Source organism: Heterodontus francisci, chromosome 3 (genome assembly GCF_036365525.1).
Source record: "Heterodontus francisci isolate sHetFra1 chromosome 3, sHetFra1.hap1, whole genome shotgun sequence".
Lineage (NCBI taxonomy): Eukaryota > Metazoa > Chordata > Chondrichthyes > Heterodontiformes > Heterodontidae > Heterodontus > Heterodontus francisci.
The window spans coordinates 163,284,073-163,303,620 of NC_090373.1; the positions used below are offsets into that span (position 1 = coordinate 163,284,073).

Below are 19,548 nucleotides of genomic sequence, written 5' to 3' on the forward strand. Positions count from 1 at the left end.
TTGGAGACTTAAACCCATCATCATGTCTGGACTAGTTCTGGGGAAGGCATATTAAGATGCTAAACAGGCCATTCAATGCTAAATGGCGCCTGATTTCAAAAATTGGACTGACAAAGACCTTCGCAGGCAGGTCAACTCTGGATTCAAAGCCAAGATAATAGATGGGAAATAATACCTCTTTATCAAGATAAGGGACATCCAAACCCCATTGTGTAACAATGGCCACGCTAAAAAGACATTGTATGAAAACACTAGTGGAGACTAACCATAGTCACCTGACCAAAATCCAACCTGATAAGAGTTTTTCTTAAAAAATAGAGATTTCTCTGACAGACAGAGAGAGAGAGAGAGAGACAGAGAGTCAGGAGCTGAGAAGTTCAATTTTAGCTAAGAGCAGGACCCTGCATGCAACATCTTTAAACTACTGCGGCAGAGACTGCAGAGGTGACCTTGAAAACTCTCCATCTGAGAAGTTTTAACAAGATTGTCCACCAACTTCAGTGAACCTAGACAAAGAACATCAGGCCTGCAACACTGTTGGAAATCCCTTCTGGAGTACCAAGAAGATTCCAAAGTGAACTTTTGTTTAATACCAATTAGACTTAAATGCATGCTATCCTCTAATTGCTACCTTTTCTTGTGTGTGTGTATGTGTGTGCATGAGTGAGTGGGTGAGGTTGTGAACATTTTCATGTATTGTTAAATTCTTTTTAAACCTGTGAGAAAACCTGTTGTTGGTCACTTTATTTGACCCTTAAAACACTCAGGGCCTAAAACACTATTTTTAAAAACATTATCTGCAGTCAGTTGAGAAGTGAAAAGCGGAGGTCTCCCACACCACCTGTTCATAACAGTAAGGTTAATCAAAGTTGAAAGGATCGCTATTAGAAGGTATCCTGACATTCGTTTGGTACAAGGCAGATTGATATAATTATAGGGAAACACTGTTATAATAATGCATTTTGATATTTGGCTGGGGGCAATGAAAGCACTGTCTTATTTGGCAAATGTACTAGACACGTTGTGTCTTGGATGCCTCTGGCATTGAACCAAATGTGTCATCTATCACAGCTGCTTTATGAATGATTCTTTGTGCAGATTTTTTTTCTGCCTCATGGTCAGTCTTTTGCCACATGTTGCTGCCTGTCTTCTCCCACCTGTTCCGTGCGGAGGCTCCTTTGCAGGGAACAATAATTCTGGGTGCCTTGGCCAGGCTGTATTGCACGCTTCTTAAAAACACAAAAACGTAAGAAATAGGAGCAGGAGTAGACCATTCAGCCCCTCGAGCCTGCTTTGCCATGCAATATCATTATGGCTGATCCTCAGCCTCAACTCCACTTTGCCCTGCACTCCCCATAACCCATGATTCACTGAGAGATCAAAAACCTGTCTATCTCAGCCTTGAATATATTTAACGATGGAGCATCCACAAATCTCTAGAGTAGAGAATTCCCAAGATTCACAACTCTCCGAGGACAATTGTAATAAAGTCCTTCTGCCTCCAGATTCAGCATGTGGGGAGGGGTGCCCATCGGAATGCCATATACAGACAGAGCTCAATTGCAATTACCTTGGCTGGAGGCCACAGACAGCAGATGGGGTACATCAATGAACTGTGAACATATACAAGACTGAAATCCAAGAGCACTTAGAAACAAACACTATAATAACCATAAATACAGTTGATTGATGCAAGTACCAAAAAAGTCTCCTTTTTAAGGAACAGAAACCAACAAGGCTGAATGGGCCAATGGGCATTATATGAGTGCTGAGTTCCAGCAGCATTGTACAGGCATTGGACCACATTAATATTTTTCCTTTAAGGCCTTTAGGATGTAAGGATACACTTGCATAGGCAGACCCCACCGCCACAGGCACTTCCCCAGTGCACTACACTGAACTATAGTCAATGGATGGATAGCAGGTTTCAGGGTCAGACACCCAACCTGTATCCAACATTGTATTCCCAGCCCCCTGGTTTATATTGATACAATATACCCGAAGGGTCTTTACCTAAACCTAACACTGAGAGGGAGATCTGATCAAAGCTTGCAGCTGGAGACGATAGCTCCTGTAATTAATTCACCAGTTACACTTCACTGGTTAATAATTGAGTATTTTATTGAAAATGTTTAACACCTTTACTAAATTTCCACCTCCTCACTCCATTCAAAGGGATTAAAATAATGATGCTTTAAGGCAGAAGCTACAAATTAAAAACACGTAACTTCTGATCACAGAGTACGAAACATTCATCGCTGAGTAAATTAAAGATGCTGATGCGTGGATTTGATTTGTACATTTACACCTTATTACCCAAATTAGCCACAAGCACCTAATTACAGTAGCAACTTACATAATGCCATCCTCAGAATACTGTTCCAAATGAATTTGATTTCCAAATTGTATATTCTGTCATCATTATATTTACCATTTGTTAGCCGAATTACCAATAAAAGCCGCTACAGGTGTTTACAGAATTACCTGTCCACACGTTGTCTACTTTGACACCAAAGTTGTCATAACAGATAGATGATTTATTGACTTTCTGTTTACAATTTGGACTTGGTGTAGATGGGCTGACATCTTATTTCTGTTGCCCATTCCTTCACCAGTTGTGCAGCTTCCTTCGCAGTTCCCCAGTGGAAGGAAACTCCAGCCCCAGAGTGGCCGTAATTGTGCACCAGATACATCTGGTTCCCGTCACATTGCAGCTTCTCCTTTTCCAGCCTCAAAACTGCACGAGCTGGCCTCAGACCGACCAACTCCACAAGCCTACGAGACAGCTTGAGACTTGGTTCATAAGCACAGCAGGCCTCAAAAATTGCCTTGCTGTCGGGTGGGTCGACTGACAGCCGCCAATCATTTTCCTGCCTTGTTCCGCCCAAAGTAACGCTAGAGATTCCTGGGTAGATATAAGAGGTGCCATCGCCCAAACGGACAAAGTGTTTCAGCCAAGGAGCATGAACTTTCTGGACTTGGCCCCTTATCGGATATATTTTTGTATCTCCAGTAAGGGCTCCGGCTCCAATACCTGAACAGTTCACAATAATGTCATACTTTCCATCAAGCTCCCAGAAATCCGTGATCTTCCCAGCCTGGAATTGGCCACCAGCATTCTTTAACCTGCAATTAATAGTTCAAACTTCATCAATATGCTGTGTTTACAAAGAAAACTGTGAAGTTAGTAATGCTTAATCAATAGGTTTATTGGATAAAAAGGGACGTATTGGGTTCTTGTCCCCACTCCACAAGACCTGTTGGGGATCACATTACTCGTCACTTGACTAACAGGGATTTGTGCCTCTTCCCGCATGACCTCCTTTCCCAACAGACACTTTTTTCTTTCCCCAGTAGACCCCTACAGCAACTGATACACCTCTCCCCCAATCCATCCCCGCCTTTGTTGCTCTGATGTCAGCTGTATCATGAACAATCATGACTGCGTGAAACTGAGACCAGGAAATACAAATAATGGTAGGCAAGCACAGTCAGAGATTATATCTAATGAGCTAAAGTACATCAGAACTTAAAAGGATCAGAAGTGAGTCACATCAAGGCAATCAAGTGGCAGAAATTTCAAGGCTGCCTTAGATATTCTCAAGGGTACAGAGGTCACTCCTCTAAGCGATGCTCAGTCTTACTGTCAAGGCTGTGCCCTTGCTACTGAATATCTAATTATACAGTTGTGTACCCTGGAGGTGTAACAGTACTACCCACTTGTGATCTGAACTGGAGATCGCACATGCCTGCATGTGTGCTTCTTTCATCTTTCCAAAGGCAAACTGAAACAGTTTTGTGAGACAAGGGCAGATAAGAATCATTAAGAAGCTTTAATTAACAGACAACAAGTAAATATATGGAGTAACAGTTGTAATCAATTCTCACCCTGATTCAACACATATAGAAGAAAAATAATAGAGACATTGCACTACCCCTATTCGACGGTTTGCTTAACTTTTCTTGGTTAGTCTGATTCTGCCGGCTGCAGGTTTGAGATGGTTGAGATTCCCGTTCCTAGGCTCATCTTCCTATAACACTTACCCAGTTGACTGACTGCTTCTGTGTCCCTTTGTCCTTTCTCTCTCTGCGTTTCCTATAAGTAGGAGTATGCTCTCTGATTCCTTCCCTATTCAGTGATTCACCAGTAGACCTGTCAATAAAACCAACTACTTCTCTGCTCATCACTCTGCTAGTTTAAAGAAATCATTCCTTTATTTTCTCCTGATATAACAGGCCTGGAACAAGACAACTGGCTCTTATTGACTCAATTTGATATAAAATTGTGAGCCGTGACATTCCACAAACTGGCTTGTCTGTGTTTAGCACATATATCCAGTTCCTGGCCTATTATCAAACATCATGCAGCTACTGTCAGCCTGTGGCTTTTTAAACTGCTGCAAAGTCATTTTGTTTTACAACACATCATTTAACCGTAACTCAATCTGAAATCCTTTCTGTGAAGAGAAAAAAAAGCTGACAATTCCATAACATGACAATAGGTCACAATGTGTTTGCAATTTGAACCTCTAAATAAATACACACACTCACAATAAAAGTGATAATTAAAAGTTGTAAAAGTTGGAAATCTTAAAAAAAGGAAAAAGCTGGAAACTGACAATAAATCAATAAGAATCTGAGGAGAGAAGAGACAAAATCAATGTCCTGGCTCTACCCTTCTTTCAAACTGAAAAATAAACTGACATTGTTCAGAACAAAGAAGAGCGGCAGCTGATGAAAACCCAACAATAAACACTGCGAGGAAGTATTAGTAAGGTTAAAGTATTTAAAACAGAACACGGGATTCAATAGATGACTGAGAGCATCAGACAGGGGAAAGAAATATGAAAGATATTAAAGAAACAAAGAACATGTGAATAGCTCAGGGAGTGAAAGGTAACCCAAGGAAGAAACAAAAAGGTAGGAGACATTAAAAACACACAAAACTAACAAACCAGGTGTCACGCTCAGGCTTGGAGAAATTATGAACTTATAAAACAAAACCAAAATTGACTCCTTTCCTGAAAAACAAGATGGAGTTGAGAGGTCAGGTGATCTTATCCTATACTGCCAATATAAATGGAAACTGCAAGAACTTTGAGTCAACTGTCAAGCTCACGTGATATGCAGCGATTGAAATGCAGAAAGCAAACTGAAGAGTTATAAAAATTGACTTTTCCTTTAAAAAGTGGACAATGAGCTGCAAAATGACTGCCGAAGGTCTAATTGTCCTACTATCTGCTAAGTACAAAAGGATACATTCCAAAGCTAAGAGGTATCAATTATACCCATCTTGAACCCATCAAGAGCCAGTTGAGGGAGGCGGATCTGTGTCTCCCAACTGAGGCAAGATGTGAGAGATTTATGACCTTAAAAAGTATCTCTTTGGAGAGAGAGAGGGGGGGAATCAGGACAAACATCACAAAAGCCTATCCAGCTGAGGGATGGGAGAAATCCAGCAAAAGCTAAAGGAGGTGCCGTGCTGTGAATTCTACACTTCAACTTGTGCAGCAGAGAACTGGAAGTAACTCCCCGGTCTCTAAATTGAAAGTCAACTGCCACAGAAATTTACAAGCCCAGGCCTACAACTTTAAAAGAGAAATTGACTTCCGAGAAGATTCAACAGGTTTACCATGAACCCCAAAAACCTACCTCACTTCAAACCACTTATCCTTTTTCCTCTGTGCGTGTGTGTGTGTGTGTGTGCGCAAGTGCATGTGTGGGTGTGGTTGCGATCATTTTGGAAGTGAATATTGCTCAGTAAATAGTTAATCTTCTGTTTTAAACCTACAATAAAACCTGTCACTGTCTGTTTATTTGACAAATAAAATATAAAGGGGTTAAAAAGCTAGTAACGAAAACACGCTGCGGTCAGTTGGGAGTTGAATAGTAAGGACCACCCATATCCCTTAACACTTGGCTGTAACACAACCTTCATGTCTGGACCAGCCTTGGGGAAGGCATTAAATATGTAAATTCCCATTCTGTGTTAATGGTTACCTCTCCTCAACAAGCTGGATTAACAATGGCTTGGCAGACATGGGCTGGGATTTTATGCTGGCGACAGGGGTCTTGACGTCTGGAAAAAGCAATAAGAACCCTGCGTCACCTCTTCTGTGGAAGGCACACCGAATCTAGTGTTAATCAGGTACTTAACTGGACAGAGCCAGGCCTTCCATGGGATCATGGATCCCGGCAACAGAAGTCCTGCCCTTGGAGAGCTGCTGGCCAATCAAAGGCCTGCAGCTCTTCCATTGAACAGCGCCACCATGGAGGCGATGGCTTCTGCCAGTGGAGCACCTACCCGAGGCCCAGGAGCGTCGCCACAGGTAGGTTAGGACAGGAGGGGTCTCACAGGGTGGGAGTCATGAGGAAGAGGGTGTAGGGGGTTCATTAGCAATGGCAGGGGGTAGCTCTCAGCAGGCCCCCTCCCTCCCCGATGCCGGGTCCCTCATTCAGGCACTGTGCCTTTTAATGAGGGACTCTCACGCGCCCCCCCATCACCACAACTCCCCCCCCACCCCAGTTCTGGGAGGCAGTCCACATGGATTTTGTGCCAAGCCTCCTGTGCGGTGACAGGGTTGTCCGCCGCACAGCTAATTGCAGCGGCGGTGGGAATGAGCCTCTTAATTGGGCTGTAATTGCCCAGTTAAAGGCGTCAATTGGTGGCAGGGCAGGAAGGCCATTCACAGGCCTTCCCGCCCTGGACTTAATTTTGGCAGAGGCGGGGTTCCCCCCACCACCATCCCACCCGATTTTATGCTCTCCCCGCCTCAAAACCTGTCATGGGGGAGACAATAAAATTGCTCCCATGGTGTCTCCAAATTCAAACTCAAATGAATGGGTGTGAAAAACTGCCACTTTATCAAAATGACTAAGAGGTATCAATGACACTCATCTTGAACTCTGGGTGACACCTAGACCCCATTGTCTCACCAGGAAAAAAGGAAAACAGGCCTGTACTGTTTATAAATCTTCACCTCCGAGGAAGTACAGCAGGTTTACAGTGAACTCTTTTTAAAAATCCATCAGACCATTAAACTGCTTAGGTGTTAAAACACATGTCTAATAAAAATGCTGTCTTCCGTCAGTTGAGAGATGAAAAAAGGGAAACCATCCCTATCATTTCCCACCCATCCATAACAGCAGGTATGAAGTTAAAACAGAAAATGGTGGTAAAATATTGTGGCGCCCACTAGACTTGAAGAGAGACAAAAGCAGGTTGACATCAAATGTGCAGACCACCCGGTCAAGTGACCAATCCAAGCATCAGACCATCGCACCTCCCCATCTATAACACTAGCACCCCAGTTTAAAGAAAATGGATGTCATAGCAAAGATCTGACAACACTCAAATCTATGGTTAGGCCAGAAAGAAAGGACTTTCATTTATATAGCACCTTTCACAGCCTTAGGTTGCCCCAAAGTGCTTCACGGCCAATTATGTACTTCTGAAATGTAGTCAGTATTGTAACGTAGGAAACGTGGCAGCCAATTTGCACACAGCACAAGTAGCAATGGGATAATCTGCTTTTGTATTATTAGTTGAGAGACACCAGGAGAACTCTTCTCCATTTCTTCAGATAATGCGATGGGACCATTTATGTCAAACTCAAAGGGAAGACGGGAACTCAGTCTAACATCTCATCTGAAAGGCAACACCTCTGGCAGTGCAGCACTCCCTCAGCACTACACTGAAATATCATTCTAGATTATGTGCTCAAGTCTGTGGAGTAGGACTTGAACTTACATCCTTCTGCAGTAAAGACGAAAAAGACAGAGAAAGAAGCTGAAAATGACAGAGAAAAGGAGAAAGAGTTCAGAAGGAAAAAAGAGACACAGCAGCAGAAAAGAGAAAAGGTAAAAGGAAGCCATCAGAAACAGGTAATGGAGTGACAATATTCACCGACTTACTGCCTCCAACATCACGGGAGGTTGGATAGTTCCATATTGGAGTGGGTTGCAACATTCCGTTTCAAAAATGCATTTTTTAAAAAACCATTGGTTAACCATTGGGGCGGCACAGTGGCGCAGTGGTTAGCACCGCAGCCTCACAGCTCCAGCAACCCGGGTTCAATTCTGGGTCCTGCCTGTGTGGAGTTTGCAAGTTCTCCCTGTGTCTGCGTGGGTTTCCTCCGGGTGCTCCGGTTTCCTCCCACATGCCAAAGACTTGCAGGTTGAAAGGTAAATTGGCCATTAGCAATTGCCCCTAGTATAGGTAGGTGGTAGGGGAATATAGGAACAGGTGGGGATGTGGTAGGAATATGGAATTAGTGTAGGATTAGTATAAATGGGTGGTTGATGGTCGGCACAGACTCGGTGGGCTGAAGGGCCTGTTTCAGTGCTGTATCTCTAAACTAAACTAAAAAAAAACCTAACTGCCTTTAAGACATTTATTCCATTAGATTTACCTGCAACATCTGCAGGTGGTGATGGGATAGGGACGTTCAATGTTCACCAACATACCTGGTGAAATCCCTGCCTGTTCAGAAATACCTGGACAGGTATCTCACACTGACATGCATGCTTGTTGACATGATTTTTTTTATTTGGTTGTCGAGTTATCATCTTTTCTTTTGATGTACATAGAAATTTATAGAATCATAGAAATTCATGGCACAGAAGGGGGCCATTCAGCCCAACATGTCTGTGCTGGTTGAAAAAGAACTACCCAACCTAATCCCACTTTCCAGCTCTTGGTCCGTAGCCCTGTAGTTTATGACACCTCAAGTGCATATTCATGTGTTTTTTTAAATGAGATGAGGTTTTCTGCCTCAGGCAGTGAGTTCCAGACCCTCACCACCCTCTGGGGGAAAAGTTACTCCTCAACTCCCCTCTAATCCTTCCACGATTGTGCCCCCCTGGTTATTGACCTCTCTGCTAACGGTAATAGGTCCTTCCTATCCATTCTATCTATCATTTATACACTTCAATCAAATCTCTCCACAGCCTCCTCTGTTCCAAAGAAAACAACTCCAGCCTATCCAATCTGCCCTCATCTTTAAAATTTTCTATTCCTGGCAACATTCTCATAAATCTCCTCTGTATCCTCTCTAGTGTAATCACGTCCATCCTGTAACGCAGAGCTATGAGCAGTACTCTATCTGCGATCTAACTAGTGTTTTATACAATTCTAACATAACCTCCCTGCTCTTATATGCTAGACCTCAACAATTAAAGGAAAGCATCCTATATGCCTTCTTAATATTTACTTGTCCTGTGACCTTCAAGGATTTATGGACATGCACGCCAAGGTCTCTCTGTTCCTTTATACTTCTCAGTAACCTACATTTATTGTGTATTCTGCATGTATAATCTGGACAATGTTGACAAGCTGTTTTCACTTGTGATGCATCGTGCCCTAGGCTGATCCTGTCTTCACCCCAATGCACATGTTTCAGCAGAGTTACTTAATAGTGATCAGCAACAGAGATCCTGGCTGATTTTCTCCCTGCTCTAGCTCATTTTAAAAAATTTGTTCTTGAGATATGAGCCATGCTGGCTAAGCCAGCATTTATTGTCCCTCCTTATTTGCCCTTGAGAAGCTGGTGGTGAGCTGCCTTCTCGGAGCACTACAGTCCATGCGGTGTAAGTACACCCACAGTGCAAGTGTGTGGCTTACTACACCATTTCAGACACATTGATGTGGGTCTGGAGTCACATTTAGGCCAGATCAGGTCAGGATGGCAGATTTCCTCCCTGAATAATATTAGTGAACTAAATGGGTTTTTATGACAATCCAATAGTTTCATGATCAGTATTAATGAGACTAGCATTTTATTCCAGATTTTAATTCATGAATTGTATTTAAATTCCCCCAGCTGCAGTAGTGAGATTTGAACGTGGTGGGATTTGCACTCATGTCTCTAAAGCATTAATCCAGGCCTCTGGGTTATTATTGAATGGTAAAAAGTTGCAGCATGCTGCTATGCAGAGGGACCTGGGTGTCCTTGTGCATGAATCGCAGAAGGTTGGTCTGCAGGTACAGCAAGTAATTATGAAGGCAAATGGAATTTTGTCCTTCATTGCTAAAGGGATTGAGTTTAAAAGCAGAGAGGTTATGTTGCAGCTGTATAAGGTACTGGTGAGGTCGCACCTGGAGTACTGTGTGCAGTTTTGGTCTCCTTACTTGAGAAAGGATGTACTGGCACTGGAGAGGGTGCAGAGGAGGTTCACTAGGTTGATTCCGGAGTTGAGGGGGTTGGCTTATGAGGAGAGACTGAGTAGATTGGGATTATATTCATTGGAATTCAGAAGAATGAGGGGGGATCTTATAGAAACATATAAAATCATGAAGGGAATAGATAAGATACAAGTAGAGAGGATGTTTCCACTGGCAGGTGAAGCTGGGACAAGAGGGCATAGCCTCAAGATTAGAGGGAGCAGATTTAGGACTGAATTAAGAAGGAACTTCTTCACCCAGAGGGTTGTTAATCTATGGAATTCCTTGCCCAGTGAAGTAGTTGACGCTTCTTCAGTAAATGTTTTTAAAGCTAAGGTAGATATCTTTTTGAACAATAAAGGAATTAAGGGATACGGTGAGAGCGCGGGTAAGTGGATCTGAGTCCACAAAAAGATCAGCCATGATCTTATTGAATGGCGGAGCAGGCTCGAGGGGCCGGACGGCCTACTCCTGCTCCTAGTTCTTATGATCTTATGATCTATTCCAGTAACATTACCACTATGCTACTGTACCCATAATAGCTCAGGCAGTCTATGCCCAATTGTAGGACCCCTAGTGATGCCCTTTCTGAAATCAGTTAACTCAACACTGAACTGGGAACTTCCTGGTATGTATGGCCCAGTACCATACAAAGTGATGCTTCATCCACCAAATCCTGATTGTACACGTGCACATGTGTGAAAACACAGGAACACAGAAACGTCCCATCATTCAAATATTTATATCTAATCTGAATGTGATGAACCAAATTGAAAGAGCAAGGAGGCAGTTTTAACTAGCATTTCTTTCATTTGTGGTAATAACAGGATAATTCAAAACAGGCTGGTAGAGAAAATCATCGCACAAATAAACACAAAAACGTACATTTCCATCATTCACATTATGTAGAAAGGGAAGTCTTGGAGTGTTCACACGACAATCAAAATCAGATAAATTTTATTGTCCTCTGCTAAATAATCCGTCAATCCTCTAATTCCTACCCTTGTTCTTCCCTTCAATGTCCCTTCATGGTTTCTTCGCCCCTATACTGTGATCAAGTTCTCTCTGAATGGGAAAAGCAACAGTGGTGAGGAGAGGTATAGCCCTGTTGAGATGGTGTGGATACTCTGGGTCAGGCAATATCCTAGAGCTCTGATTCTGTGACCATCAGCTCCCGTCCACTTCTTGAGACCTCCGCAGTCATTTGGAGTGGAGGGGGAATTTACATGGTCTCCTTCAGCCACCAGCCAAATTTAACATCGATGTCAGTGGACCTGTCAAAACAGATGGGTTACTTCTCGCACAAGATAAAGGAAACAGGTTGCTGTTGGGCCGGAAACTTTGTTAAAAGGCATTTTATTATAACTATGCTGTATTGTGCTAAGAGTAAGAGATCTGAGGCAGGAGTCAATGAACACTTTACTGAGTACAAACTCTCTGCCAAATAGAAATGGTGCCACAAAGCCACTGTGTGTCATGTTCTTTGGTGTGGCTGTGTTTGTTGGTCCAGCAATAGAACTACAGTGTTAAGAGATAGCAGCCCTTCATTAAACAAGTACAGAATTCTCCACAGTGAAACTTGATTAGTATAAAATCAAATGCTGTACAGTGGTAGTTTGTACATGCACAATTATGATGGAAGCAAATTACGAATGTTGTCACCCAGTTGGTTTCTAAAACAAAAGCAAAATACTGCAGATGCTGGAAATCTGAAATAAAAACAGGAAGTGCTGGAAATACTCAGCAGGTCTGGCAGCATCTGTAGAGAGAGAAGCGGAGTTAACATTTCAGGTCTGTGACCTGTCATCTGAGTTCTGATGAAAGGTCACAGACCTGAAACGTTGGCCAGAATTTTACGTTGAGCCGAAGGCCCAGCCCACTGGCTGAAAAGTCGTTGGCAGACCCGCCTCCACCAGGCCTGTGGAGCCAGGGCGAGATTTTTCGCTCCCCATGCCCTCATTTGGCCTTGGGCGGGACTTCCACCCCTTGAGGCAGGAAGTCCCGCCTAATGGAGCTGCTGGCCAATCAGCGGGCCGGCAGCTCTTAGTCCCAGCAACGCCACCAGGAGTGGTGGCCACTGCTGGGACTACACCCAGCCATCAGAGGCAAGAGGAAAGACAGCCCAGGAACTCAGGTACATTTTTAGGGCGTTGCCAGGGACAATCAGCGAGGCAAGGGGTGTCAGTTAGCGGGGGGAGTAGTTGGAGCTTCAGGGGTGGCCCTCCATGGGGCACAGGGTGCCCGATCAGGAGGGCCCCCAACCCCCAGCCCACAAGAAGGCTGCCTGGTTTTACCAGGCCGGGATCTTGGGGCCTTTGGTGTCCGGCCACCGAGGTAAAATACCTACAGCAGCGGGAGGAGGCCCTTAGGTAGGGCAGTCAATTGACCACTTAAGGACCTTGATTGGCCTGGGATGGGCAGACCATATCTCGCTGCTGCCGCCCCACGTGAAAGGAGGGGGTGGAGTCATCACCAGCTCCCACCTCAGCCCATGGGGCTACCAGTCTGTGAGTATTGGAGGGCCTTCCACTGGCTGATTAGACAGCGAGCCGGCTCCCTGGTTTTTAGTTGGCTAAACCTTTTAAATATCGGTGGACGTGTCTGGAACATGTCATGTGGGGTCAGGGGTCAGGACCCGGAACTGGTCCCCATGTCAGCTTCTTGACCCCAGAGTGAAAATGCAGCCCAAAGATTCTAGTGTTTATGGTGAGCCTATCTTTGTTGAATCCTGTAATTGTCCGCAATTGGTTCTCTCAGAGGCAATGCAATATTTTTGCAAAAGTGTTTTCAGTTATTGATTAAAACCGGGCTTAAAAAAGATTTGCTGTGTTTTATTAATCAAAAACCCCAGCCTTCCCCAATCCTGTGTCATAGGCCGGAGGCTCTGCATCAGCAGGCTCAAGGAGAACTTTGTTGCTTGGCTGAGCCCTGGCCTACCTTCCAGCTGTTTTGGCACACTCCTGCTCAAGTTACTGTGGGAGTGCACTGGAAGGACTGGGTTATTTCAGCCCCTGTCTTGTTAATCACAGCTTTTTGGGGATGTCCAAAACTGGGGGTCATAAATATTAGATGGTCATTAATAATTCCAGTAAGAAATTCAGGAGAAACCTCTTTATACGGAGAGGTTATAATATGGAAGTTGCAACCACAGAGAGTAGCTGAGGTAAATAGCATAAATGCATTTAGGGGAAAGTTAGATAAGCACATTAAGGAGAAAGGAATAGAAGGCCATGCTGACAGGATTAGATGAAGATGGGTTGGAGGGGGTTCATGTGGAGCATAAACACCAAATGGCCTGTTTCTGCGCTGTAAATTCTATGTAATTCATAGATTTCCAGAGCAGTGCTCAGAGAATTAGAGGACACATGGTTTACTCACAATATGGATATTTGGGCGGCACAGTGGTTAGCACCGCAGCCTCACAGCTCCAGCGACCCGGGTTGAGTTCTGGGTACTGCCTGTGTGGAGTTTGCAAGTTCTCCCTGTGACCATGTGGGTTTCAACCGGGTGCTCTGGTTTCCTCCCACCACCAAAGACTTGCAGGTTGATAGGTAAATTGGCCATTGTAAATTGCCCCTAGGAGAATGGTAGGGAATATGGGATTAATGTAGGATTAGTATAAATGGGTGGTTGATGGTTGGTACAGACTTGGTGGGCTGAAGGGCCTGTTTCAATGCTGTATCTCTCTCTCTATATTCTCTACCCCATGCAACACACAATGTGTTTTTGTCAGGCAAAAACTGAATGAGTGAAGTTGCATTTTACTGGATGATTTTCTGTGATCTTTGCCAGTGTTTTGGAAATAACATTGCACAAAATCCAATTTTCTGCAAGAACTATGGTCAGTGGATGTGATGGTTACATATGTTCCTTTTTCTATGCACTCAGGTTTTTTTTTAAAATCTTTATTCTTGTTTAAAATAGCAACAACTTTTGCTTTGATATAGTCCCTCGAATGTAAGAAAAATGCATCACAAGGCATTTCACAGAGGTGTAATAAATAAAATGAGGCAAAGAAGGGTCATGGAGGGTCATTAAAAGGGGGTTAAAAAAGTTGAGATGGAAATAGTGAGGCAGAGGGTTTTAACGAAGAAATTCCAGAGTGTGGGGTCTAGGTAGTTGAAAGTGTTTCTGCCAACAGTAAGGCGAAGTGAAAGGGGGCTTCACAACAGGCTGAAGTCAGAGGAAAGGACAGTTCGGCAGGGAGGTTGCAGCACTGGAGTAAGTTACAGAGATAGGAATGGGTGAGGTCATGGAGGACGTAAATCTAAATGTGAGAATTTTAAATTTGAGACATTAGGGACTGGAAACCAATGTAGCTCAGCAAGAACAAGGGTGATGGATGAAGGAACCTGGTACAGGATAGGATACAGACAGGCAGCTGAAGTTTATGGAGGGTGAAGAATGAGAGGCCAGCCAGGAGAGCATGGAGTAACTACATCAGGAGATGGCAAATGCATGAATGAGCAGCAGTTTGGGTGCGTTTGGGGCAGAGGTGCCTGATGTTACAGGGGTAGTATTAGGTGGTCTTTGTAATGAAGAGGAAGCTCAGCAAAGTTGCAATCAGTCTGGCTCAGGCTGAGAGTGTGGCACGGGAGGAGGAATTTAGTTGATAAGGGGGCTGGAGGTTGGGGACCCTCCTGATCAGGCACCCTGTGCCCCATGGAGGGTCACCCCTGAAGCTCCAACTACCCCCTACACACAATACTCCCCCCCTCCCCCACCCAACTGACACCCCTTGCCTCGCTGGGGCCTGGCTGCTTGTCCCCGGCAACAACCTAAAACATACCCGAGTTCCTGGGCTGTCTTTCCTCTTGTAACGATATATACTCCTACTTTTAAGATACAAACTTTATTCAATGTGGACTGTTTGAAATTGACTTTTCCTTTTAAAAAAAAGTAGAAAATGTGCTGCAAAAATGGCCACCGAAGGTCAGATGACCTGGTCTGTGTATTCAAACACTGCCTCACTGTCTCGAAAGGACAAAAGGATACACTCCAGACTAAGAGGTGGTAACTACACCTATCTTGAAACCATCAAGAGACATTCCGGAATTGAATGGGTTTCTTCTGAGACACAAAAGGTGTGCAGTAGTCACATCATAACAGAATGGTACCCATCCAGACATCAGTTGGTAACCATGGATTCCACATCCTGGTCCATTGTGTGATCACACCAGGGGAGAAGGCTATGTGTGAAATAACAGAGATGCTAATATGATGAATTTTGACCTTAAAAGGCAACCCTCTGGGCAATAAATATTGGCCTGGCCAGTGACGCCCATATCCCATGAAAGAATAAAGAAAAAGTCCAGCCAGGGGTTATGGAAAGATCCAGCCTAAACAAGAAGAAGGGACAGCACAGTGGTGCAGTGGTTAGCACAGCAGCCTCACAGCTCCAGCGACCCGGGTTCAGTTCTGGGTATTGCCTGTGCAGAGTTTGCAAGTTCTTCCTGTGACCGCGTGGGTTTCCGTTGGGTGCTCTGGTTTCCTCCCACAGCCAAAGATTTGCAGGTTGATAGGTAAATCGGCCATGGTAAATTGCCCCTAGTGTAGGTAGGTGGTAGGAGAATTGAGGGAAGGTGGGGATGTAGTAGGGAATATGGGATTAATGTAGGATTAGTATAAATAGGTGGTTGTTGGTTGGCACAAACTCAGTGGCCAAAGGGCCTGTTTCAGTGCTGTATCTCTCTATGACTAAGAAGCCCTTCTGCTAATTCTACACTTCAACTTAATGCAGAGAACTGACAGTGATTGCCACCACCAGTGTGTAATCTTAACCATCAGAAATCTACAACACCTCAGCAAGTTCAAGACTACAAACACCCAGGCCTGCACCTTTAAAAAAGAGACTGTCCTACTTAGAAAATTCAACAGGTTTACCGTAAACCACAAGCACCCACCACACCTTGAACTCTTACCCTTTACCTTCTTATCTATCTTCTCTTCTCTTCTCTTGACAGTGCATTTGAGTGTGAATGCGTGCATGACTGGTGTTCCAAATATTTCGGGGAATGAATATTGTTTAATAAATAGTTAATCTTCTGTTTTAAACCTACAAGAAAACTGGTCATTTGCCTGTTTAGTTGACACCAAAAACACTCAGGGGCTAACTCATCATTTTAAACAAAATATGATTGCAGTCCGTTGGGAGGTGAACAGTGGGAACTATCCACATCCCTTACCACCTGCCTGTATGAGTATGGTGTTTGTCAGGGACTGATGATGGCAATGGCTTTGGTCTTCCTGATGTTTAAAATGTAGGATAGGCAGGAGGATCATAGGGAAGCTATAACAGGCTAGAGGTCAGCACTTGCTGTTCAGGGGCCGGGTGGTAGTGGAGGGTTCAGAGGGTTCGGCAACAATTTAGCAGTCTGTTGGTGAAACTGAGGTAAGGGTTATGGCAATTGGTAGAACTGTGCCAGAGTTGCTGAGGTTTTACAATCTAGCAGATTTCACTTGATTACAGACTTTTACCTCTTATACCTCTTTGAATACAAATATTATAAGTGACACACACCGCTTCAGAAACACTTTTAGTAATACAAAACCTTGCATTTATCCACAGAATCAGTAGCTTTTGACTATATAACCATTTGTAAAAGTGAACCTCATAAGGAGTCAATGGCCATTCTCGTTAAAAAACCCACCTGGATCTTCCGCCTCTTTCCAGGACAACAACAACTTGCATTTATATGGTGTCTTTAGCATTGTAGGAAACCCAAAGCATTTAAAACATGGGTCAACTAGCTGGTGTACGTGATCTACGATTTGTCAGAAATTTTTTTAACCTCCCTCCTCTTGTTTGCTGTTAAACTCTGCAGTTTCGAATCAGTTAATTGTTGCATTACATAGAGAATAAAACTCACTGGATTAAAAAGAAGGAAAATACAAAGGCAGATTAGAAGGATGAAAGTAGAAACTGGATCAAGGTCTAGATCAGAAAATGGCTGTCACGAATTCAATTAATTCTTCAGAACTGAAACTCAAAGACTGTTTATCTGTTAGTGCTTAGTTCTGATGAGGGGTATAGCTGACATATCATTATCTTCCTTAGTTCTTTACAGCTGTTGATTGACTGTCATGTGCTTTCAGCATTCCCTCCTTTTAGTTTATATTCCAGCAGTTGCAGTTCTTTCCTTTTATGTATCCTCATGAAACCAGTCAATAAAGCACTTATTTACAGACCAACTCAAAACATTGTAAATATCTACGGGATAGCTGCCTCACAGAGGGACAATATATCCTTCAATCCTGCAGAAGATTATTGACAAAGTAGAGCAGATGCAGTTAATGGGCTGGACTTTGTTCGGCAGCAGGTGCGGAAAATGGCAGTCGCACCAACGTGATTCTATTGCGGGCAGCCACTTAGCATATTCACGGCGGATGCATCCCCCTCAATCACATGGTGGGGGCGGCATTGGCGACACCGTTCACGCTGTCACCTGATGCGGAATCATGTACTGGCGCCATCTTTAAAAGGCTGCCAGCCCTGCAGACAGTTCAACAAAATGCAAAGTTCACCCCTTCCCCCCTTCTCTATACAAATACTGCAGAGTTCACCCTTTCCCCCCCTTCCCTATACAAATACTGCAGTGTTCACCCTTTCCCCCCCTTCCCTATACAAATACTGCAGAGTTCACCCTTTCGCCCCTTCTCTATACAAATGCTGCAGTGTTCACCCTTTCCCCCCCTTCTCTATACAAATACTGCAGAGTTCACCCTTTCCCCCTTCCCTATACAAATACTGCAGTGTTCACCCTTTCCCCCCTTCTCCATACAAATACTGCAGAGTTCAACCTTTCCCCCCTTCCCTATACAAATACTGCAGTGTTCACCCTTTCCCCCCTACTCCATACAAATACTGCAGTGTTCACCCTTTCCCCCCCTTCTCTATACAAATACTGCAGAGTTCACCCTTTCCCCCCTTCCCTATACAAATACTGCAGTGTTCACCCTTTCCCCCCTTCTCCATACAAATACTGCAGTGTTCACCCTTTCCCCCCCTTCCCTATACAAATACTGCAGAGTTCACCCTTTCGCCCCTTCTCTATACAAATGCTGCAGTGTTCACCCTTTCCCCCCCTTCTCTATACAAATACTGCAGAGTTCACCCTTTCCCCCTTCCCTATACAAATACTGCAGTGTTCACCCTTTCCCCCCTTCTCCAAACAAATACTGCAGAGTTCACCCTTTCCCCCCTTCCCTATACAAATACTGCAGTGTTCACCCTTTTCCCCCTTCTCCATACAAATACTGCAGTGTTCACCCTTTCCCCCCCTTCTCTATACAAATAATGCAGAGTTCACCCTTTCCCCCCTTCCCTATACAAATACAGCAGTGTTCACCCTTTCCCCCCTTCTCCATACAAATACTGCAGTGTTCACCCTTTCCCCACTTCTCCATACAAATACTGCAGTGTTCACCCTTTCCCCCCCTTCCCTATACAAATACTGCAGAGTTCACCCTTTCGCCCCTTCTCTATACAAATGCTGCAGTGTTCACCCTTTCCCCCCTTCTCTATACAAATACTGCAGAGTTCACCCTTTCCCCCTTCCCTATACAAATACTGCAGTGTTCACCCTTTCCCCCCTTCTCCAAACAAATACTGCAGAGTTCACCCTTTCCCCCCTTCCCTATACAAATACTGCAGTGTTCACCCTTTTCCCCCTTCTCCATACAAATACTGCAGTGTTCACCCTTTCCCCCCCTTCTCTATACAAATAATGCAGAGTTCACCCTTTCCCCCCTTCCCTATACAAATACAGCAGTGTTCACCCTTTCCCCCCTTCTCCATACAAATACTGCAGTGTTCACCCTTTCCCCCCTTCTCCATACAAATACTGCAGTGTTCACCCTTTCCCCCCTTCTCTATACAAATGCTGCAGAGTTCACCCTTTCCCCCTTCCCTATACAAATACTGCAAAGTTCATCCTTTCCCCACTTCCCTATACAAATGCTGCAGTGTTCACCCTTTCCCCCCTTCTCTATACAAATACTGCAGTGTTCACCCTTTCCCCCCTTCCCTATACAAATACTGCAGTGTTCACCCTTTCCCCCCTTCTCTATACAAATACTGCAGTGTTCACCCTTACCCCCCTTCTCTATACAAATACTACAGAGTTCACCCTTTCCCCCCTTCCCTATACAAATACTGCAGTGTTCACCCTTTCCCCCCTTCTCTATACAAATACTGCAGAGTTGACCCTTTCCCCCCCCCTTCCCTATACAGATACTGCAGTGTTCACCCTTTCCCCCCTTCTCTATACAAATACTGCAGTGTTCACCCTTTCCCCCCTTCTCTATACAAATACTGCAGAGTTCACCCTTTCCCCCTTCTCTATACAAATACTGCAGTGTTCACCCTTTCCCCCCTTCTCTATACA

The 19,548-nt window shown here is 44.2% G+C and overlaps 1 protein-coding gene across 1 annotated transcript in view; it reads right to left on the minus strand.

Moving 5' to 3' along the window:
* Nucleotides 1–2,100: 2,100 nt before the first annotated feature.
* ddo (D-aspartate oxidase) overlaps nucleotides 2,101–19,548 on the minus strand; it is a 249,199-nt gene continuing 231,751 nt past the window's right edge. The window contains exon 5 of the mRNA XM_068027308.1: nucleotides 2,101–3,126. Coding sequence (XP_067883409.1) covers nucleotides 2,553–3,126 — 574 coding nt within the window. The 3' untranslated portion in view covers nucleotides 2,101–2,552. The remainder of the gene's footprint in view (nucleotides 3,127–19,548) is intronic.